The sequence below is a fragment of the Simochromis diagramma genome, unplaced genomic scaffold (assembly GCF_900408965.1).
Source record: "Simochromis diagramma unplaced genomic scaffold, fSimDia1.1 OVJJ01000304.1, whole genome shotgun sequence".
Taxonomy (NCBI): domain Eukaryota; kingdom Metazoa; phylum Chordata; class Actinopteri; order Cichliformes; family Cichlidae; genus Simochromis; species Simochromis diagramma.
In genome coordinates, this window is record NW_024387030.1 from 13623318 (window position 1) to 13645532 (window position 22215).

Below are 22215 nucleotides of genomic sequence, written 5' to 3' on the forward strand. Positions count from 1 at the left end.
AAGTCTACTATAAAAGGACTCACTGTCATTAGCCCCTTTTTAGAACACCTCTTCTTTCCAATGAATCTGATGGCATCTAAATCAGACTGCATGTCTGATTGAGCATCCTGGTCACGTTTCTGTATAAGATGCAATGGCAAACTTAATACGTCAGCTTTATGTGTAGCTTTCAGCACGCAGTCGCATTAACAGAAAGGCACACGCACGAGAATATAGCCGTGTGTGCCTCTCTTTAATCTTTCAAGTTTGCTCAGTTAACTAAAGAACACCATAAAGAGCAACAGGATGTATGTCTGCAATAAGGTTTAAGCATTTTTCCATAATGCATTTTTGCTACTCCCAATCTAGAAGTGTGATTTCTCTCAAGCCTGTCTGCAAGGGTGGGGGCAGCTCATCTTGAAGCACTATGCAGGACACACACACACATACACAGATCCTGCTCTGTAGCTGAAGAACATATATTCAAGGATATGATGACACTTCACTAGAGTCAGTGCTGACAATATGCCAAATATCACGCGCATACTGCGTTTCTCTGTGTCTCTGTTGTGGTCATGTCTGAATGAAGCAGTGAGAAACATTAATGTAAAAGTGACCTTTCTCTGAATGACACAACAGCATCGTTTTTAACATACTGATGAAGCCAGCAATATTATATATCCCATAGGTGAAAAGAGCTTTAAAAGCTTTTATCTATGGTCCAAAGCATTGGTCTCATATGGCTTTCATAGAATGCCTGTGTCAACATGTCATCACCACAAAATAACAAAACACACCCTTTCTGTGATATTCAGGGGTAGCTCGTCTTTCATCCAAAAAACAAACAAACAAACAAACAAACAAACAAACAAAAAAAAGCCAAAGCCAAAAAAAAAGAATACAAAAGTGTATACAATAGAAAGAGAAGGCGCCATGGTTAAAAAGGCAATTGCAAACTTGGATTAACTGCATCATGAGTCTCGTCAATCTTTTCCCCATCTCAGTACTTCACTGAGCCGGATTAAGTGCTGCCTCTTCTTTATAGCCTTTATAGTCAGTGAACTAACCAGGGGTGAACTGTCAGCCTTCTGACTGTCCTCAGGTCCGCATGTGCAAAAGGTTAGAGGAGGGAGAAAAGCTAACCCTGTACCGGGTTGCCAATCCAGGCAGCTGGTAAACAATATAGGCAAACCTTCCACAACTTCACTGGCTGGGCTTTGGTTGTTGGTCCCCTTCAGAGCCAGCGTTTACTGAACCTAGTAAAAGCAAGTGGGCTTGTGTTACTAGATTCCATTAAATTGAGTAGACTATTAAATAAATCACAAAGTATGTATTACTTTTACATTTAAAAAAAAAGATTTGCTGACCTGAGCTTCCAGTTGGTTGTGTATCTTTTGGTTGAGGAATGTTTGTCTGAGTTTGTTGCTGCTGCCTGAACAGTAAACACAGTGGACTTATATCAAAATCCATGCAATACTTTCTCGGTATACTTTGAAAAGAAGGTGCGATATGCAGTTGTCATTGCAGGAGTGTTTTAGTTAAACCTACCGATCGAAGTAGGCTTGTCTTCTCTTCCTCAGTTCCTCAGCTGTAAGTGTCTCATTCTGGCCTTCTCTCTGTTCTCTTGCAGCACTTCCTGCTGCCTGGCTCCCTGATTTTACATTTCCCACTCCACACTCTGAAGACTTGTTGCTCATAACTGCTCCTGTAATATGGAAAAATAGATATCCATACTGCATATGCATGCATATTACTTAAAGCAATGTTAGTGCTAACCAGAATTTTTTTTTATAGATAAAAATTAACTATCACTATAAAAATTTTACTTTACAGTGCTATTTTGTAGTCTCTTTTCTTGTAAACTACAATTACAACAATACAACATTTTTTAAACTTTTAGATGACCTGTACTGTACCTTGCATACTGAGCTGTATGGCCCTGCGAAGATCAGCTTCTTCATCTTCCACATCTATGTCCTGTCTACTGAGTGCTAAAGCTCTCTTCAGTTCTTCATCTTCATCCACAACTTCATCCTCCACACCAAAGGCCATCTCTGATTGGCCCAGAGCAACTGACCTGCTACTGTTAGAGAACAACTAAATCAGTTGTCAAAGGTAAGTCACAAGTTTCTTTTAAGCAGTACAAAACAAAATGTATGTGACTCCTTTATGAGCATCTCCTGGGTCCTCCATACCACACAGGGTACACATACATACCCTGAACTAGTCTGGGCCTCCTCTTCTCCAATTAGTCTGGGCCGCTGCTGCTGCTGGACCCTCATGATTCCAAGAATCTGCTCTGCTTCGCACTCGGGAAGGTTTCCTCGGATCACAAATATGGAATACCCTGCACAAATAAATTGCTGTAATCTTTTCTGCAGTGCAACATCTAAACAAGTGAATGAAAGTTGTTTTTTTTCAATACCTTCTTGTTGTAACTGTGCAAGGAAAAGGGCTAGATAGGTGTCTGATATCAATTCTGGTCCAGTCAAAAGGGAATTCAAGTTAAACCACTGGAATGAAAACAGAATGAAAAACTTTAGTAAAGGAAGCTGCATTAATATCATTCATGAAAACATGTACCTCGTACCTGTTGTCCAAGTTTGCGTATAGTGAACCAGTGCTCCTTGTAGTTGCAAATGAAGGCTTTTTCATTTCTGAAACATTGAAGTCAAAATCAACTTAAAATGTACATACAAATTTGCTGTTACATAATATAATCCTAACTGAGAGCTTTACATTGGATTTATCATCAGGCTCTGGTACTCGCGGCTGTTGAAGAGGATTAGCTCCAAGCCCCACACTCGAAGAGCATTGCTAATTACCTACAAAAACCCCAAAAAACAATCATAAAACAAAACAAAATGATTTACTTATTAAAAGAAATACTTTCTTATAAAGAGTGAATTTTTTAAACTCACTTGTATGGAAAAGAACCCACTGTCGTCCATGTTTCCTGATGGTTGCTATAAACATAGATTGAGTACAATAAGAAAAATGACGTAACTGTGCATAACATCCATAGATATGCTGATGAGGTATTTATTTTCCGCTCTGTCTCTAATCACCTGTAAGAAGGTCCTGTACTCCTCGCTGGCCATACCTCCCTCTGCCATCCTCATTCTCTCCTCTTCATCGAGCTGATGAGCAATTGAGGATAGATCCACAGGAGTGAAATACTCTCCTTGTAGCAGGTTGTTAAGACAGTGCTGGGCGCAAAGGGAGCCCTCTTGCTGCAAAATTAAGAATCGGTATTGTTAAATGGTTTTGTTACTCACCCGGCAGTATGATTTTAAGGGGTCTGCAACAACTTTGGTAGCTTTATGAAGGTGAAATAATCGATTTCATAATTTGTTCTCGCATCAGTAACTGGAACCAACACAGAGCTAGCTAAACTACGTAAACAACACACACAACTGATCTTATTGGTCCTCTGTAACAAAAGATTGCTATATTAAGTTAATCCTTTTGCTAAAAATGAGAAAAATAACACGACTGCGGAAATAAAGACGCCTTCTGCGTTGATTCCACAAGCTGAATGGAAACTTTTCAACATCTCATATTAGCAAGTGAGTTAGCATTTTAGCTGTCTGGACAACAATACTGCTAAACATTACCCCATATATCGTAACAGCTACATAATCCTGGTAAACAAAGTGCAGTCACGAGTCCAGAACATTCCCGAATAAAGACGACCAACAGCGTGGCCATGAATACTTTGAGATATATATTTTTAACTTACTTTCTCGTGAAATATGGAATCCATGTTCAGCTTTCTGTCAAACGTTGAACTCTGACCTCCAGCCCCGCCGTGTACGGAACAATCTCGACCGGCGCCGTCTAGTGGCTGGGCTCATACAGCACCAGCATCGGCGAAAGGTTCTGGTCGTAAGAACAGTCTCCTAGCGACACCTCCTCCTTTACGGCAAATGGAATATGGCGGAGAGTGAGGAAAACCTAGACGGACTAGAGCTCAGCAAGGTATGATTTTTTTTAAGTTGGCTAATATAACTGACAGTAGTGACCGAAAGGCTGGGATAGAACAGTGAAGTGTAGTGTGTTAATTCCTCTGAGCAATACGATTCGAACGCGCAGCGAAAGGCTATCATACTTCCCAAGCTAGCACTTGCGGCTAGCTGTAGGCTAGCTGCCTAACTACCGTCAATCCTGCAGTGGTTAAGTGCAATATTTTTATTGCCCTGCGTCAGTGATTGTGGTTCGATAGACTTGGCTGAGTAGACACCAACGACAGAGAAAACACGACATGTGTCTTCCTCCGTCTGCTGCATCCTGTGATGTCTTGGTAGTCGCTTTTGTCCATGAGTTGCCATGAGTTTACACACTTTGCAGCATCAACGCCCTGGCTGTCTTCAAACCTCGGGCTCTTTCTGCATTACGTCTATCATTAACATCGGCCATGTCGGTCAGTGTGAAAGAGAAACTGGGCTCAGCAGCAGCGATGGATTTGTTTCAGAAATGTTGTCTATCCAGTCTTATTATATCAACTCCAACAAATATGAAAACAATGTGATGCCTTGTGCAGTCTGAGTAACTACATTAAGAGTGTAGTACTGCAAAAGCACTGCACGCACCAGTACCATTGAATAATCATACTGAAGAACAGCTCACCAGATTACCGGTGTCGTCTCAAAAAGTGATGTCATATCCTTGTTTCTGTTGGTAAATAGGCTGTAGTCAACAGGATTTATGAAGGGCTTATCTATATCTATTTATCTATATCTAAATATGTATAAAGAGATCTCTTTTACACATTTGTAATTTAAATGATAATTTTACCTGGATGAATAAAAGATAAATAAGTTATTTGTCAAAAACACGTTGCAGTTTATACCTTGTGACAGGAATATACTTTCTGACTCAGAATGACTTCATATAATTCATGAGATTTGTTTGACAGACTAAAGACCAGCAAATCTTTTACAGCAGTTTAAATACTGGAAGGCATTTTTTGGCAGAATCCTTTCTGTCAATACATTATATGATATTCTGACGAAACTATTACAGTGCCCAGAAGAATGAATGTTATTGTTATATGGTTATAGAAAATCAGAGAAAGATTATGCCTATAAATTTAGATTATTCTATGCTTTATCAGTTTTTTTCCTTGTGTCAAAATAAATTTAGAATAATAAAGTGTAGGAAGGTGTAGTGAGTCAGTAACCATGAAAAGAGCAATATAATTGTGTACAGAATTATATGTGTTTTATTAATATCAGTGTTTTTATTTATTTTTTTCAGTTTTTAGCTTGAGTCTTTGTATGCATGTTGAAAAAAATCAATCTGTCCCCTATGAATGTTTGTTCTTGTGTTGTTGACAAGTAGTAGGCAAACAATCACATCACTAGAAGCACACAGCAGGAAAGCAATGCAAATAAAAGTAGAAGCAGTATGTTTAATGTCAATTTCAATATATTTTCAATATAAAGCTTATTTTAAATGCCTAAATGGTTGCACTCCCTGACTGCTGAATTACTTTTAAAACGAAAACTTTAGCTTTTGCTTTCACTGTCAACTGTAAAAAGAAGAAAACTTTGAGACTATTTTTCCACATATATAAAAAAGTTTAAGAAAGCTGACCAATTGACATCTCGCTTTAGTCCATTCATTTTAAATGAAGTCATCTGTCTGATATGGAAATTTGCACATTTCCAGTCTATTCCATCCTTCTGAAGTCTGGAGTGATTAGTTAAACCACTGTAAATAATTCCTCTCAGGAACAGTTATGTTTAGTCCACTTCAGTTTGTCTTCAGAGTAATGATAATGCAACTGCTGTCGACAAAGGGAAATGTAATTCTACCCTTCATGTGAATTAAACAAACCGTTTTATCTCATGTGCAACTCGAACGGCTCCTCGTGGCGCTCTCCTGTTTGCATACGGTCTACTTTATGATTGGGCTGAAGGCCAAGCAGAAGAACAGATTAATCACACAGCACAAGGTTATTTATACCATGCTGTTTATTTAGATTTGTAGGCTAATGTAGAGTCTACAGTTGCATTACAAATCGAGGACTGAAAAAATTAGTCATCAATTACTAAATATGGATTAATCTAGATCTAACCTTTTTTTTTATTTTTATCGGCACTTAACATGGTGTGCACTTCTTCCTTCATGAAGAAGTCAGGATCCTCAGAAGAAAGATTTGTTTTTTTGGGCATAATGCATTACTAAAAGGAAACATTTATCTGCACATCGTTACTATGGCGAGTTCGTGCAGATTTGTGTTAGAAGGTAGAAAGCAAGGATGTAAAGCTCTTCTCTTTTGTCTCACAGGAATGGCAGGAGGCAGCAGACAGCAGAGCAGCACTGCTCTCCTACTTGAAGGAGCAGGTGCCTCAGATCTTCTGCCTAAAAGACTCCAGCCCTCAGGAAGAGGAGGAGCTCATGCAGAGCCGTCTCCTGCACCCTCTGGAGTGTTTCCTTTTTGGAGAGGATCCTCAAGAGGGTTTGGAAAAGCTCAAGGAGGGGAGTACCTCGTCCCACCTCTGTGGACGTGTGTTTAAAGAGGGCGAAACGGTCTACTCCTGCAGGTCTGAACAGCTCTTCTAAATCCCTGTAATTACTAAGTTTCTACAGGAAAGCTGTGGTAAAATATTCAATTTTATGGGGTCTGAATTAAAATAGGCACTAAATGACTAAAAGCGAGAACACTTGGCAAGCAGCTTAGTTTATATCAAACTCATTTTACATTTTGGGTCACATAGAACTTTCTTTGATCTGAAATGGACCGGACCAAATAAAGACCCCCTTTTTATCGGTATAAAGAAGTTTAATTACACATTTAATCCCCAGATTATCATTATCATTAGTAAAAGCTATAAAATGAAGTTGTCCAGGTGGGCCGGATTGGTTTGTTTGCCTGGCCGATTTTGGCCCCTGTGCCTTATGTTTGACACACCTGATCTAGAGTATAGCACGCTTTAGTGTTAGACTTTTGTTTTTCTGCCAAGTAAAAAAATACATGTCTTCCACTTCTTGCAGGGATTGTGCGATAGATCCCACTTGTGTCCTGTGCATGGACTGCTTCCAGGATAGTGTTCACAAAAGCCATCGCTACAAGGTTGGTGTTAGTATAAATGTTTATATTTTTAATGGATTCCAGCAGTTTTTAGTGGACGGTGTCTGTACCAACCTTTGAATGAATGGAAGTCACTCATCCCTGGAGTTCTAATCTGTAACAGGACTCCCTCCCCCTTTTCTTACTACTGTTTCCATGCTTTGTCATTGTCAGTCACCACTCTTAAGTGATTCACTTCTCTGCACAGTGTGCACAGTGTGCAATCCTATTTCTATCTATACCCTTTCTAAATGATAGGATATCGTCTTTGATCTTTGTCATATATGTTGGAACCTCAGTGTTGCATAACTAAAGGACATGTTTAAAGAAATTGCAATTGCGTGTGTCTGTTAATCACATGCACTCATCACTGATATGCTTTTTTTTCCAGATGCATGCATCATCAGGCGGGGGGTTCTGTGATTGTGGAGATGTAGAAGCCTGGAAGATTGGCCCTTACTGCTCCAAACATGACCCAGGGGCAGCCAATGCCATGGTAACGGTGAGTTGCGTAATACAGCAGAAAGAAGGAAGTGGAGGAGGGGTGGGTGTACTTGTCCCATTCTGTGTCAGTGACCCCAGAATGCTTATTTTCCCATCTTAGTGCTGGTTGCTGCTCTCTTGGTGGTAGGTTTGACTCTGTGAATTAAAAAGAAAAAAAAGTTACCGGGAAAATCATCTAAAATCTAAATTTAAGAGATGTTAAATTGAAACTAGTGGAAAACAGCAGTGGGTGAGTCTAGTTAAGAGCAGCCTTTAATTCTGCACAACTGTTTGGAGATTTATTCAGTTCACAGCGTCTCCTACAAAAGGCTGCTGATTTTGCTGGCAGCTGTTGTTTGTCAGGCCTTTCTTTGCTGATCACAGCGTTTGTGCTTACCGTCATGCTCAGGGGCTTTGAGTAGACATACTGTTTGACAGCACTGCGCTTTTTCTTTCTTCCGTAAACAGCAGGTGCTTCTCCTCGCAGAAACGCGCAACCCTGGCCTCGATCTGGCTGGGTGCTTTGTGCTCTTTACATCAGATCTGAACCTGTGCTCAACAAATCACATTACCATAGCAGCACATCTGCTTTGGACATGAAAACCTTGTGTTCTTTTCCATCCAGATCTCTTGTTGGTTAGATTACAGTAGATTCTAGTGTTTGCTCTCACACAGTGATGTAACGTCAAGATAAACTCACTGTATCGTTTGTTTGGTTAGAGTATTAGAGATTGGACATTTGGAGGAAATGCTGTGCTGCTATGTGAAATGTTTGTCCTCAGGGGATTTGATATTAATGTTACCAGACCAGCTGCTTGCTTGGCTTTAATTAAGACAAATATTTAGACCATACCCAGTAAGACACAGGAAATGAGGAATTATGGTTATTCCATGTCATGTTCACTTTTGTTTGTGTGAAGTTATTGTTTGTTTTTGTTCTCCGCCACTGTCAGTGTTGACCTGTAAAATGATGCATTTTTACTATAGTTACACATCTCTGCAATGTGCCAAATTTTTTTAATTGTTTAAATTAAGATGTGAATTTTTGAATCCTCCGTTATGTTTTTTCATTTTGGGTAGGATGATTGCGTGCTGGACCTGGAGTTATACGGACGTGCCGAGAAGCTGTTCCGGATATTGCTGCACTATGTCACAGATTTTTTGGTGTGGGAGGAGAACTTTGAGCTGCCAGCTGAACTTCAGCCTCGGTACAACCTGTCAAGTTTCCAAAATATAATCTGAACTTCAAAGACTCTGCTTAAGTTTGACAGAGTATTTCTTCATCCACACAGGATTAAAGACAATACATATTACTGTGTTCTCTACAACGATGAGCATCACTCGTACGACCATGTGATCTACACCCTGCAGCGGTCGGTTAACTGTGATCTAGCTGAAGCACAGACACACACAACGCTCATTGATAAAGAGGTATTTCTTTAAGTTGTTTACCTGAAAGGTTTAATTTAAATGACTGTGAATTTAAATGGAGGCACTTGATATAATTATTGTCAACTGTTGGACGCAGGGTCGGCGGGCAGTAAAGAGAGGAAGCTTTACCTCCTGCCAGCAAGCGCAAGAACGTATCAGGGTAAACACGATCCCACTGCTAAGCTTGGGAATATGTTATCGCTTTTCAGTTTTGCATTTCATAAATGTTTTCTCTGTTGTTTTGCAGGCAAACTCAGTGCAAATTTCCCAGCAGCCACTGCGTGTGGAGATCCTTCACTCAGTAGTAATGGCCCATCAAACTTTTGCTCTGCACCTCGGCTCCTGGTTCCAGAAAATAATAAGTTACTCAGGTAATCTACATCACACAAACTTGTTAGCTTTACCTGGCAGTTGTGAACTTTTTAAATGTGTCTTTTTAGTCAGAATATGTACACCCGACGCCTGATTTATGCCTCGGTGGGAAATCTACGCTGTAACGTACAATGTAACTTAACATACACCTCCCAAGAACCTGCAACTGTTACGATTGTCCTGTTCAGCACAGTCGATTCCTCCGGTGCATTTCCAGCTACTTTTGTGCTGCGTTTTTTGAATTCATCAGTGAGAGAATAGCAATCATCTCCTCAGTTTAAGGGTAAATAGTCATAGCATCAGATATAATAATCATAGCATCAGATATAAGGTTTCACAAATGTAACCACCTTCCTGGAATTAGAATGCTGAAATGATCAGAATGGACGATCAGAGTTAGGGAATGTACAAAGAAGTGGAAAAACTAGAACACTGACCACAACAAAGAGGAAAAACATCCCAGCATTTTATTTTTATTTATTTATTTCTATTTGCTGGCTCTGTACATAAAACACCGGGACATGACTACACAGTAATTAACATGCATTGTACCAGGACAAGCATAAATGTGGGCAACAGTGGAGACCACTCACGTACATTATGTCCTAGATCTGCAAAGATTGCTCGCAGATGTCTAAATAGGTCTTTTTCAACATGGCCATTTTGGCTTGTCATAGCAGGGTAACACACAAGTGTCACAGATAAATTAATTACAGTCTGTTTACTGTGTCACAGCCAGTGCAGCGGGCGCACATGAAAAACACACGAGGCCTGGCCAGTTTAACGGGAACAGGGCCATGATTCATGTTATCAGAAACAGCTGTGTTTACCCTGTGCTGACACATGAAAACTGCCTGTTGTACATGTACAGCTGTATGACTGGTAATCTGTTTTGTGCAGTGGGTTTCAGGCAAGCCTTCTGTCAGGTGGCGCTACAGCCAGACGTGGACAGAGATCGACCTTGCCTCATTAGCAGACTCATGTTGCATGATGCCAGGATGTTCAAAGGTAAGCAGGCCTCAGCCCAGTCCATAAAGCTCACACTAATTAATGGACTTTAGGAGGTGTTCTTATTAAAAAATATTAAACAGGTTATTCATCAACAATGCCTTTTAAGTGTTATGCCACTGTATTTGTTGTGCTGTCATATATTCCATTCAAGCTCCTGCAGCCTCTCACACTTACCAGTCACTTACAGATGATGCTATTTATGGTTTAATTTGCAGACAGTAGTGTAGAGCTTGAGCCTGAGCCTCACTATGATTCTGTTGAACACATTTTTTTTCTTATTTCCTCCAGGAGCTCGCAAGATAGTGCACGAGCTGATTTTCTGCAGCATGCTAATGGATACTGAATGCAAGAGGCTTTTTGCGATTGAGTTTACAAAGGTAAGTAAAACATTTTAAAATGTAAACTGTTTTGCATTTTTTTCCCCCATTCCACTAATATGTTCCTCATCATTGTCTCTTCAGCACTATAAGCAGCTGCAGAAGGACTTCATCAATGATGACCATGAGAGGAATATATCCATCACAGCTCTGTCTGTTCAGATCTTCACTGTTCCCACACTAGTGAGTGTTGTTTCAATGCCAGAAGTCATATGATACTGTATGTAAATATAACGCACATCCTTTTTAAACACACCAATTAAATATTCATGTTTCCGGTGGGGAAAAAAAAGTGAACCTTTAGTAACCTTTGTTTAGCAGGAATGATTTCAAGGATTAACACTGGCAAACATCCATATGTGTGTGATATATGCTGAAAATGGCTCTCTGCAGGTTGTTCTAAAGTATCTGTTTTCATTTATATAGCGCCAAATCAAACAACAGGCATCTCAAGCACCTTTATATTGTACTGTTCAGACCCAACAATGTTACAGAGAAACCCCAACAGTCAGACAACTCGTGATGGTTCAGGGTGAGGGGAGGAAGAGAGAAAGAAGAGGGAGATGGGTTAGAGACACACAAATTGGATTTGGGTCTGGCTCTAAATCCAAATTGTGGTCGACTTATCAGATGTAACCACAGTAGTCCCTACTCTAGCCATTAAATCAGATATGAATCTCCTGTTCCAACACATCCCAAAGATTGAGGTCTGGAGACTGAGGAGGCCATTTAAGTTTGGTGAAGTTGGACAAATCAGTTTGATATGTGCCCTTACATGCACTTTTCCATTTCTGTATCTTGTCATAGTGGTTTAAGTGTTGGATGCCATGTATGTATGTGTAATTAAAATATTGAACAGTATGTGTTGTAACCCTTAACCTATATTCCATGCTTTCTTTTACATTTGTGTTCTTCCAATAGGCCAGACAGCTGATCGAAGAGTGCAATGTGATTAAGGTGATAGTTGATACCGTCATGGAACTGCTTCGCGAACATCTAGATGATAACAATCGCTTCGTCTTCCTGGGCTACAACTCAGACAAGTTTTCACGCATCCAAGTCATCTTCCACGACCTCAGGTGATTAAAGAAGGCAACACCTTGTTCTTTATACCTTGCTGTTTATGGCCTTTTATGTAACCCTGTGTTTGCCACACAGGTATATTCTGATCAGTAAACCCTCAATATGGACCGAAGAGCTTCGGGGGCAGTTCTTGAAGGGGTTCAGAGTCTTTCTTGGTCTTCTTAAATGCATGCAGGTACAAATGGTCCTCACACTGTGTCATTTTGTAAATATATGCAATGTCTGTCTTTAAATATGTATCATGTAATATTGGTAGTGTTACATTACTTTAAGACAACTAGACACTCTGGATATTTAATGAATCCTTCGCTTTCTACACCAGGGTATGGAGGAGGTGAAGCGACAGCTTGGCCAACACATTGCTGTGGAGCCAGAATGGGAAGCTGGCTTTACTTTGCAGATCCAGCTCCGCCATATTCTCGCTATGTTTCAGGACTGGTGTTCCTCTGATGTGAGTTTTCTTGAAGCATAACTGTGATATCTTTAAATTTTTAATCTGCTTATGTGGAGGAGAGCGGACGTTGTACTCACTTATTGCCTCTGTCTTCCCTCTTAGGATGAGATTTTGCTGCTTGCATTTAAGGAGTGCCACACAGTTCTGAAGCAGTGCAATAACCAGCCCTTCCACAGGGACGCCACTGATTACTATATGTGCAAACACATCCTCCATGCCCGTCCATATAAAGTCTCACGGGAGCCTGTCAGCATACATCTGCCCATCTCCAGACTATTGGCTGGTAGGAGAAGTAGTATTTAAGACTTGCAGTGATTTTTTTTGTATGCTGTGGACTTACTCATGTGTACATTGTGATTCATAGGCTTGTATGTACTCCTGTGTGGAACTGGCGCAATTGAGCGCCTGGAAAATCCTGTAAGTGACATGAGAAAATGTGATGATTTGTAGTCTTAGTGACAGCTGATAGGTGAGGTACTGCTGCTCCTCATGCGTTTTGTTAGAGATCGAAGTCTTTCTGTCATTACAGGCAACCTATGATTTCACAGAGCTGGCAGAGCATCCTCTGCGCTGCTTTGTGCTGGCTGCACAGGTCTCGGCTGAAATGTGGCGGAGAAATGGGCTTTCGCTGGTGAGCCAGGTACACTAGAGCCTTTGGACGCACAGTGCTTTTTTATTTTCTGTTGTCTTTCTTCTCCACCTAATAAATACTTTCACATAAACAGGTGTACTACTACCAGGATGTAAAGTGCAGGGACGAGATGTACGATAAGGATATAGTCATGCTTCAGGTTGGTGTCAGTCGGGCATTAACACTTCTTTAATGCCAGTTTTTAATGTTTTAAATGCAAACGGCGTGATGATGTCATACGTCCCTCATCATGTCTATTACAGATAGCTGCTTCCAAAATGGACCCCAACCACTTCCTCATTCTGGTCTTGTTGAGATTTGAGCTCTTTGATTATTTTAATAGAAGTTGTTCAAGCAAAGACCAGGCAAGCTCCACATGAATAATCATCCAGTAAAAAAACCGTCGTGCCACCAAACGTGTTAATGAAACGCAGCTTCTTTTACAGGACGAGTTGACGCAGTGGAACCGTTTAACAGAAGAGATGCTCTACCTGCTGATCGCCATCATTGGTAAACTGTCAAAAGTCTCCTGATCAAATTGAGATATTTCTTAATTCAGTTAGAAAAAAAACCTAAAAAAGTATCTGAACAGTGCTGTCTCTTCAGGTGAGCGCTATGTCCCCGGGATCAGTCAGTTGACCAAAGAGGATGTGACAATGAGGGAGGTTATCCACCTGCTGTGCATTGAGCCCATGGCTCATAGTAGCCTGGTCAAAGCCCTGCCAGAGAACGTATGCTTCAAAAAGCTTCATTTCTGAATTATATGTTTAATTTTGTGGTGTTTAGTTGGGAGGATAAATGACAAAGGTGATGTTTTTTCTTTCTAGGAAAGCCATGAAACAGGCTTGGAGACAGTTATCACCAAAGTTGCCACTTTTAAGTATGTAAACCCCCAAAAACAGATTGAGTTTTGCCTTAATAGTAAATTTCACGAGTTCGTAATCTCTGTGTTCGGTTTTTGCTTTTAGAAAACCAGGAGTGTCGGGACATGGGTTATACGAAGTGAAAAAAGAACATCTAGTAGAGTTCAACCCATTCTTCTACCATTACTCAAGATCCCAGCATAGCAAGGTAGACCAGCGCCTTCAATTAAATTGACAGTTTCTGTTGACTATATTTGGTTAATTGGTTATATTACACTTCTTTCAGGCAGAAGAGTCTCAGAAGAAAAGGAGAGCTCAGGAGGGCAATGATAAAGGTGACTGACCCTCCACTCTGTCACCAAATGTCTCCGTCTTCTGGAGATTGGTTGGTAATTTCATCGGCTCTAATAACATTGCCCCCGCTTGTGTCTGTGCTCAGCTCTTCGTCCGCCGGTGCCCCCAGCCTTTTGTTCAGACTTTTCTTATATAGTGCAACTCCTCTGCTGTGACATAATGGTCCACATCCTGAGAAACGTCCTGCAGAGAGCTGCAGAGGACCGGCCAACACACTGGACGGAAGCCATGATCCAGAGGGTACAAATTACATTCTGATTTCTCCCTCCCGAGATCTATTTCTCAATACAAATGTAGCAACAAAATTAACTCCTTTATCACACAGGCGCTGCACCTGATTGGCCAGGCATTGCTAGAAGAGAAATCACAGCTTGAGGACGTCACTGCGGAGGAAGTGACCTTTGATTTCAGCCTAAAGGCTCGTTGTGAGTGGAAAAATGAGCTTTGTTGTCTCTTTGAAATCGTGTAATTACTTTTTGAGAAGTAAAATCCCTGTTCCTCTTTTTCAGTAATGGGTGCAGAACATGGCAAGTCAGTGTTCCTCTTGTTGTCCAAGATTAAGACTTTGCCTTCTCTGGAAGCACAAAAAGACATGATTAAATGGGTTCTGCAGGTAGGCTATTCACTTACTATTCATTAAAGATATTGTTACATAATGTTAAATCAGTAGTTATCATGTTTCAGGACATACGCATATGCTTTATACTTAGTTTTATAATTTTATAACACTGTTTTTCTTCTAGATGTTTGAGGTTGTCAAGTGCCTTAGAGAGAACTCCAGTCCAACAGTGTCCATGAGCATGGAAACAGCCAAGCCAGAAGAGGTAAACTAAAACTTAAGTGACTTAAAATATATCTTTGAGTTAAATCATTCTGACTTCTGGTTTTGTTGATCCAGAGTGCTCAGGACAAAGAAAAAGCAGAGCGGAAAAGGAAGGCAGAGGCGGCTAAGCTCCACCGACAGAAGATAATGGCCCAGATGTCAGCAATGCAAAAGAACTTTATTGAGTCAAATAAGATGCTGTATGACAACATGCCTGAAAGTGGAACACAGGGAGAAACTGTAGCGTCTACTGGGGAGTGAGTACAGCCTTTCCTTAACACCTCGTAGTTGTATTTCAATGACTTAAAAGTGAGGGTGTAAACGAAATAATTTTCACCTAATGTTGTTTGTTTTATTTCTCCAGCCGTGCCACGGAGCAGAGGGAGCTATGCGTAGCTGTTGGGCCTCACCGAGGGTCCACTCCGGCTGACAGGGAGGTACTGACCTGCATTCTTTGCCAGGAGGAGCAGGAGGTGATGGCTCAGGCTCCAGCCATGGGACTCGCTGCTTGTGTCCAGAGGTCCACAGTGCTGACACAGTGCAGAGGAAAGATACCAAGCAGCAGAGCAGATGGTCAGGCTCCATTCACTGATCATACTATTTTACTTTGTGAGATTCAGATTTAACTTATACGTTGTCTTGTGGTTATCACTTAAAGGGCCGGGAACATCATATCCCCTCTTTATGTCTCCGGATCTGGCTGTGGGAACCCACACTGGCAGCTGCGGACATGTCATGCATGCCACGTGTTGGCAAAAGTAAGTCACTAGGGAACAAATTTGACTAATTTTGCCTCTTAACTAAAGTTCGGTGTAACTCACGTACAGGTGTCATTTCCTCTTTTTTAACAGATACTATGAGGCAGTCCAAAATACAACCAGGAACCGGCTCCATGCTGAATTGATCATTGATCTGGAGAATGGAGAGTACTTGTGCCCCTTGTGCAAGTCTCTGTGCAATACTGTGGTACCTCTGATCCCATTAGAACCACTCACATTTGACTAGTAAGCCCATCCTCTTACTCCCAGCCAGTCTGCAGTGCTTTGATTATCTGTGCAAATGTAAAGAAGTCATTTGCATGTTTGTTTTCTGTGTGTAGTGAAAACGCAGCGATAATTGGAGAGCATTTGACGCTGCCTCGTTGGATCCAGATCCTCTCTGCTAGGATTAAAGGGCTCCAGTCAATCGCTCAGGATAATGGTAAGAATAGAACCCAGAATACAGTTATCGCACACTATACTGGTTTGTAGTGTCACACATATAAAACTGATCCATCAATGAACAAAAGTCCACATTTCGATGTGTAACACCTGCCATATTCACATGTGAGTAAGATGTTGATATGCTCTTAGTGTGTTGATGTGAACCAGAGTAATAGGAAAAATTGGCTTTATTTGGTGAGGAGTCGAATGCTTGCAGGAAAACAGCAGCAGAAGGTGTTTTAATTTGCACACAGTCTGGATTTTACTAGAAGCCACTACGGAGTAGTCTCGGCTTGCATACGTTTTTCTTGTTATTCGTGAACCTCTAATAACACACCACACAGTGCAACCGATGATTGTTCTCTCCTGCTTTTTTTCTTGCAGACCGTAACACAGAAGGCAGTAGTAGTAATGGTAGCACTGGGCTGTGTGGCGAGGGCCAACCAGACTTTAGATCTATTCTGAGCTATGGAGTGCAAGAATCGTGAGTGCACCTCTCTCTGCCTTTATTACCTCTGCCAAGGAGGTTTTGCTTTTGGTAGCTTTTGTGTGCATGCAAGTGCGTCACTCTTTCTGTCTGTAAACACTTAGCTCAAAATGTTTGAATCAATTCTTATAAAGCTGTTAAAAATCCATTAAAATTTGGCTTCTATTCACCAATATGACATATGACCTTTGACCTGTCCTCCAAGGTGAATAGATTGATCCATACAAATTATGTCAAGTGTATGTCAAATGGGTTTGAACAGTATAAGTAACAGAAACGTGCACTTTGCACATAAAGTAAAGTTTAAAATGGTGCGCTTGTTATTTTCTTTTCTAAATTTTGTGCTGTTTGTTGTTTCTAGGAGAAAGTTTTCAGACAGCATTACAGAGATGCTGGTTGTGTGCGCCACCACAGTCCACAGGGTTGGACTGAAGACTGCGCCCAATGAGCTGTGCCCCCGTGTTTCCATTATGGCCTGGAACACATGTGCCTTCACTATTCAGGCCATAGGTACTGCATCTGTTGGCTTTTGTCACTCCTTTCCTTTGCATGTATTCATGTGCGCAGGCCTTAAAATTGCAAATCTTCACAGAAAACATACTGGAGCAGGAGGGCAAGCCGCTATTTGGGTCCTTACAGAACAGACAGGTACTCAGTAGTGAACAATTGATGTAGTTCTTTTAGTGTAGGGGGTTTCTGTGAAAGTTGTGTGAAATGCTTCTCTTTTAGCTTGCAGGCATGAAGGCCATTGTTCAGTTTTCAGCAACGCAGGGACTTAAGAGCTCTCAGGCAGTCATCCAAAGGCACTTCACTGATATGTTGGGAGGTATGTGGTCATCAGAGAAACTTCAGGCTGGACTTGTGACTGTGTAGTTTAACTGTCCTTTCTCTCTTCTCAGTCTTGTTACCAGTCATGAGCAGAAAGAACACACCTTCTCTTCTAGAGGTGGACTTGTTCCATCTTCTGGTAGGTGTCTCTGAAAGAAACTGCTCTTACATATTAGTCTGAGCAAATGCTTCATGCTAATACATTAGATTAATACAATAAATGTATTATGTTAAGTGCAATAAAAACAGATTCCAATTGAAAATGAACATGAACTCCAGAAGATGTAAGACTGTAAAGAGGAAACATGATGGTGGAGATTTTATTTTCTGTTGATTGAGAAACTATAGACAACCCTCTGAATTTTTACTAAAATTGAAGAGATTATGTCTTTAAGAAACAGGTGTGTGTGATGGTTTTATAACGCTTGGATGTTTTGTCAGGTTGGATTGGTGCTATCGATACCCTCGCTTTATCAAGAGGAGACTGTAGACTTACAGCCATCTGCTGTCAGCGCTGCATACAATCACCTGCATATCTTGCATCTGGTGACCATGGCTCATGTGCTGCAGATCCTCTTGTCTTCTGCAGGTACAAAATCACAGACCCCCGCCCCCAAAATAATGTGATCTAATAACACCACTGTTAGCTACCATTTAGGGAGCTAGCCAGTAGTAAGAGATAATTGGAGTGATTATGATGATTAAATAATTGGTTTGTTTGTGCAGACGTCCCTGCAGCAGGGGATGGACAGGAGACGAAGGAGGAGAGAGCAGCAGCAGAGTTGTACTCTGCAGTGTCACAACACACGGGAAGGTGAGTGTTTTTCAAACACCTGCTTAAAGCACATTAGCATGATTGTATTTTTCCATACATATTTTTTATGGACATCAAAAAAAGAAAAAACTTTGACAGCCACTAAACTTAAGCAAAAACGGATCTCCTTTCTTAATGCTGATTTATAATTTAAATGTCTGCTATTAGTCACAAAAATGCATTTGTGGCAGGTGTCAGGAGGTTTTGATGTATTGGACAGTAAGACCGTCAGAGTTGGATAAATATTTTTAACTCATAATTTGACAAGAATGGCTATTACCTGTTTATAATGGGAACAAATGCTTAGTTTCAGCCTTTTTCATGGTGAATTCTCAGATATTTGACAGCTTATTTTGTGGTTTTCTCATCAGGCTCCTTCCAGATGTTTCTGGCAGCTCTTTAGTAGAAAGAGTGAAGACAGGAATTGCACCATTCTTGCGTTGTGCTGCTCTCTTTTTCAATTGCCTTACAGGAGTACCTCCTCCAGAGGAGCTTTTTAGCATTTCTGGTAGGTTTCACTGTAGTAGTGTCAGAATTTTATTGCATTTTGGAATTTAGAAGAGGAAGATTTGTGCATTCATGCTGACATTTTATGTCTTGTGCAGTTGATTCTCAAGAACAGATGGAGGCACTATGCAGTTACCTGGCACTACCCTCCAATGTGTTTCAGCTTTTCCACGATCACAGAGAAACTGTTAGTCCACTGCTTCAGAGGTCGGAGAAAACACGATTGCATCTTACACTAGTTCCCAGTGAAGTCAGTAGTTTTGTAACTTATTATTTCTTGTTATTTCTTAGGTGGTGTGGGAGCCCAGTTGTAACCAAAGCCCTGAAAGGCAAAATCCAGACAGTCAGGTAGACTTTGGGTCTTTTATTATTTCAACATAGATCTTAGTTTTATTGAAACCCTACAGTTGGCCAATAAACTCACTCTTTCAACAGATACCCCAGGAAAAGGAATCGATTGATTGAACTTCCTGAAGATTACAGTACTCTCCTCAATCAAGCCAGCCATTTCAAGTAAGTAAGGAGTCCTCTCATTTGACATCTTCTAATTCTCTTCTGTCCATCCTTTCTCACTCGTCTGCATCATGTCCTCAGGTGTCCAAAATCCACCGATGATGAGAGGAAGCATCCGACTTTATGTCTCTTTTGTGGGGCTATGCTGTGCTCTCAGAGCTCCTGTTGTCTCAGTCAGCTGGAAGGGGAGGACGTGGGGGCTTGCACTGCCCACGCTGCGACCTGTGGAGCAGGAGTGGGGATGTTCCTCAGGTTAATCAGTCACACGGCACATTTTACATTAGTAGAATTGTATTTCAGGCCCAGAATTAGTTTGTCTTTTGGGTTTACTTTTTTTTTTTTTTCCTAACTGAATCACATTTTGTTTAATGATAACAGGATAAGAGAGTGTGAAATTGTGCTGATGGCCAGTCGGACTCGAGGGAGCACGTATCCCGCTCCGTACTTGGATGATTATGGGGAGACTGATCCCCATCTTGGGTAAGAACCTATTCAGTTTATTTGTAGTATTACTTCTGTATTTTTAGACTTAAACTCTACTATATAATACAGACTGGAGGAAGTACTCAAGGTCAGCTGTTTGGCTGTGCCATCTATGAAAAGGTAGATGGATGATGTTGCTCGTAGGGGCAATGTACAGCAATACTGTGGCTAATGTAATTGAAACTTTGGTGTCACTTGTAGACTTGAATGTTGAAGCTAAAACTGTTGCCATTGTAGACTACAAAAATGCATTTGTTTGAGCTTTGTTGCAGATCTCAAATTCATAATTATGTGCTGATCAAACCTTGATCGCACAGTGATAGCACATTCTCACAGTAGACCCCTGATGAGCAACTTGCAGTTCAAGCCCAACACCTGGGCAGCTTTAACCTATAACACTACCTTCATGCACTTTCAGATTTGCATAAGCATTAAGTTTTTTTTTATGACATAAAGAAGTGGTTTACACAGCTACGAAGTATGACTACATTTTTTTTTGTCATACCAGTGAAATACTGGGTTTGAGAAACCCTTGAATGCATTTGTTTCTCTGTGTTTTAGACGGGGTAATCCGTTGCACCTTTGCCCAGAGCGTTACAGGAAGCTAAACCAGCTGTGGCAGCAGCACTGCATCCTGGAAGAAATCGCCCGCAGCCTGGAGGTGGTCAACGTTATGTTTGCTTTTGAGTGGCAGATGTTGTGATGACTGCTCCAGCTGTGTGACTGGCCGATACCGAGCACGGCCCCTGTGCTCCCAAGACACATGCACGCACACGACACACACAAGCAATCAACCCAAACCCTTCTGTAATCAGAAAAGCCTGTTTCATCATAAATGAGTCTCCTTTGGAATCCAGAGAGAGTGGGGGGGGCAGTCAAAATGGATAGAGGGTGATTGTTGTTGATTAATCCCAAGTCGCCTTGTTTCAGTTTGATTGTCTGCTGTGAGGATGAGTTTCTCCCAGAGTAATGTTATTTGCAAAGAAGCTCATTCAAATAAAGAAGAGCATCAGACACACACTAACACGTTTCTGTTATCACTTCATGTGTTTTTTTTCTTAATGATGCTGTGAATTTTCTGCGTTCTCTCTCTTTGTGTTAGAACTTATGATTTGTGATAAGTTATAATTGTTCAAAGATGCGGTTTCCAAGTACATTCATGTGGAAAACTTTAGCCTTTTTCGGAGATCCTATCCATTTTTGCCTTTGACCCTTTATTATGTAGAATTCCTCTAATAATTAAACCTTAACCTACTGAAACCTTTACTTATAAATAGACACATGTATAATGGGCAACACGTATATAGAATAAACATCATTTTCAAGATTGCTTCAAACAGATTGAGTATTCTCAGAAAAGTATACGGGAATCTGTCTCAGTGACTTCCTCATATCCTGTCCTTAGATGCACCAGTTTTCTGAATTTCAGCCATTCTTATAGTTACATAACTCTCACATCTGTGCTTACTTACCTTCAGAATTGTGAAATTAATTATATAGAGGGAATTCAAATACAATATGATATTGCGAGATCGCTTTTAGAAAAAAAGTTTTATTAAGCTTTATTAAGCTTGTAATCAAAAATTATTGGACGACCTGTTGTGCGACACATTGTCAACCTTTATCATTTGATGTTGACTCTACATTATCTGAGTTTTAGTTGTCAATGATCAATTGCAGTGTTTTATTTAAGAGGAAAACAAATCTTTTTTTAAATCCCAGTGTATGGTTTCAGGTACTCCATTATATTTCTGTCATTTCAATTAGCAAATGTGTGAATATATAATTTCTTCCTTTTTTTGTTGTTGTGTTGTTTGACGTCATGATTTCCAGGCTGTGGAAATAAAGACACAAGACAATCTGTAGGTAGTCTGTTCCATAGCTCTGAATGGGGTTTAAAAACAACAACAGACCCAACAACAGTAGTGTCCAAGATTAGAATAAATCATTGTAAAAAGGAATGTGCTCTCGATTAAAGTTAACTGCTTTAAACGGTTATTCTGCAGTTGCACTCGAATTGTTCATTCTTTTAAGAAAAGGACAACAAAAACGTATTCTTGCTATAATAAGCGACTTCCCAGTTTTGTTTTTGGAGAAAGGTAGGAAGAGCAGATCACATCAGCAAGGCTTTTCAGAATTCAAAGTCCTCAAGCGGACAGTTTATTGTCAAACTTTTTGTAGCTCATCCCAGCAAAGTTTATATTTGAGCATTAAAACCTGGTGACATTGCTGAGGCACAAGATAATCGTAGCAGTGGCTTAAATATTCTAAAAATAAAAAAAAAAAGTAGTTAAGAATTTCTCATGGATTTCTGTCTGCTGAGCTACTTACGTGAAAATAGAAAGTACTGTTTAATATTCGCTATCCTTGTAACAACTTTGCTAATGCAGTTAGGCAACTCAGGGAAAAGGGCACACAAAAGATCCAATATTGGTACTACTA

At 40.5% G+C, this 22215-nt stretch overlaps 2 protein-coding genes across 4 annotated transcripts; one reads left to right on the top strand and one right to left on the bottom strand.

Moving 5' to 3' along the window:
- Positions 1-916: 916 nt before the first annotated feature.
- Positions 917-3845, bottom strand: atxn3 (ataxin 3). Of its 3 annotated transcripts, none has more exons than XM_040041934.1 (11): positions 3722-3845; positions 3048-3212; positions 2901-2945; positions 2719-2804; positions 2570-2636; positions 2405-2492; positions 2197-2326; positions 1896-2062; positions 1528-1684; positions 1347-1411; positions 917-1235 (listed from the first exon to the last, which is right to left on the bottom strand). In XM_040041934.1, exons 1-11 carry the CDS (start codon positions 3743-3745, stop codon positions 1183-1185), a joined length of 1047 nt encoding a protein of 348 aa, XP_039897868.1. In that variant the 5' UTR covers positions 3746-3845; the 3' UTR covers positions 917-1182. The 3 variants fall into 3 exon arrangements, with proteins under 3 accessions (XP_039897868.1, XP_039897869.1, XP_039897870.1); XM_040041935.1 differs by having other exon boundaries at positions 1896-2059; positions 3722-3745; XM_040041936.1 differs by lacking the exon at positions 3722-3845 and adding an exon at positions 3597-3676.
- ubr1 (ubiquitin protein ligase E3 component n-recognin 1) lies at positions 3836-21771 on the top strand. The gene is made up of 47 exons (XM_040041931.1): positions 3836-3960; positions 6274-6530; positions 6982-7060; positions 7449-7559; positions 8621-8748; positions 8833-8971; positions 9069-9131; positions 9219-9342; positions 10244-10351; positions 10643-10731; positions 10816-10914; positions 11653-11810; positions 11890-11989; positions 12137-12265; positions 12371-12551; positions 12633-12685; positions 12798-12908; positions 12994-13059; positions 13163-13264; positions 13346-13409; positions 13506-13630; positions 13727-13779; positions 13868-13970; positions 14049-14097; positions 14202-14356; positions 14442-14541; positions 14626-14729; positions 14860-14940; positions 15015-15196; positions 15304-15512; positions 15598-15697; positions 15791-15943; positions 16039-16139; positions 16526-16625; positions 16990-17138; positions 17221-17276; positions 17358-17454; positions 17528-17595; positions 17898-18045; positions 18183-18270; positions 18642-18778; positions 18876-18984; positions 19069-19125; positions 19213-19290; positions 19372-19542; positions 19669-19770; positions 20335-21771. Exons 1-47 carry the CDS (start codon positions 3916-3918, stop codon positions 20474-20476), a joined length of 5223 nt encoding a protein of 1740 aa, XP_039897865.1. The 5' UTR covers positions 3836-3915; the 3' UTR covers positions 20477-21771.
- The last annotated feature ends 444 nt before the right edge of the window (positions 21772-22215 follow it).

Coding starts and splice junctions, on each gene's coding strand:
- atxn3 (XM_040041934.1), bottom strand. CDS start 3,745: ATGGATTCCATATTTCACGAGAAA. Junction 2,493..2,569: donor TACGCAAACTTGGACAACAG/GTACGAGGTACA, acceptor TTTTCATTCCAG/TGGTTTAACTTGAATTCCCT. Junction 1,236..1,346: donor ACAACCAACTGGAAGCTCAG/GTCAGCAAATCT, acceptor TGCTTTTACTAG/GTTCAGTAAACGCTGGCTCT.
- ubr1 (XM_040041931.1), top strand. CDS start 3,916: ATGGCGGAGAGTGAGGAAAACCTAGACGGACTAGAGCTCAGCAAG. Junction 3,961..6,273: donor ACGGACTAGAGCTCAGCAAG/GTATGATTTTTT, acceptor TTTGTCTCACAG/GAATGGCAGGAGGCAGCAGA. Junction 18,046..18,182: donor GATCCTCTTGTCTTCTGCAG/GTACAAAATCAC, acceptor TTGTTTGTGCAG/ACGTCCCTGCAGCAGGGGAT.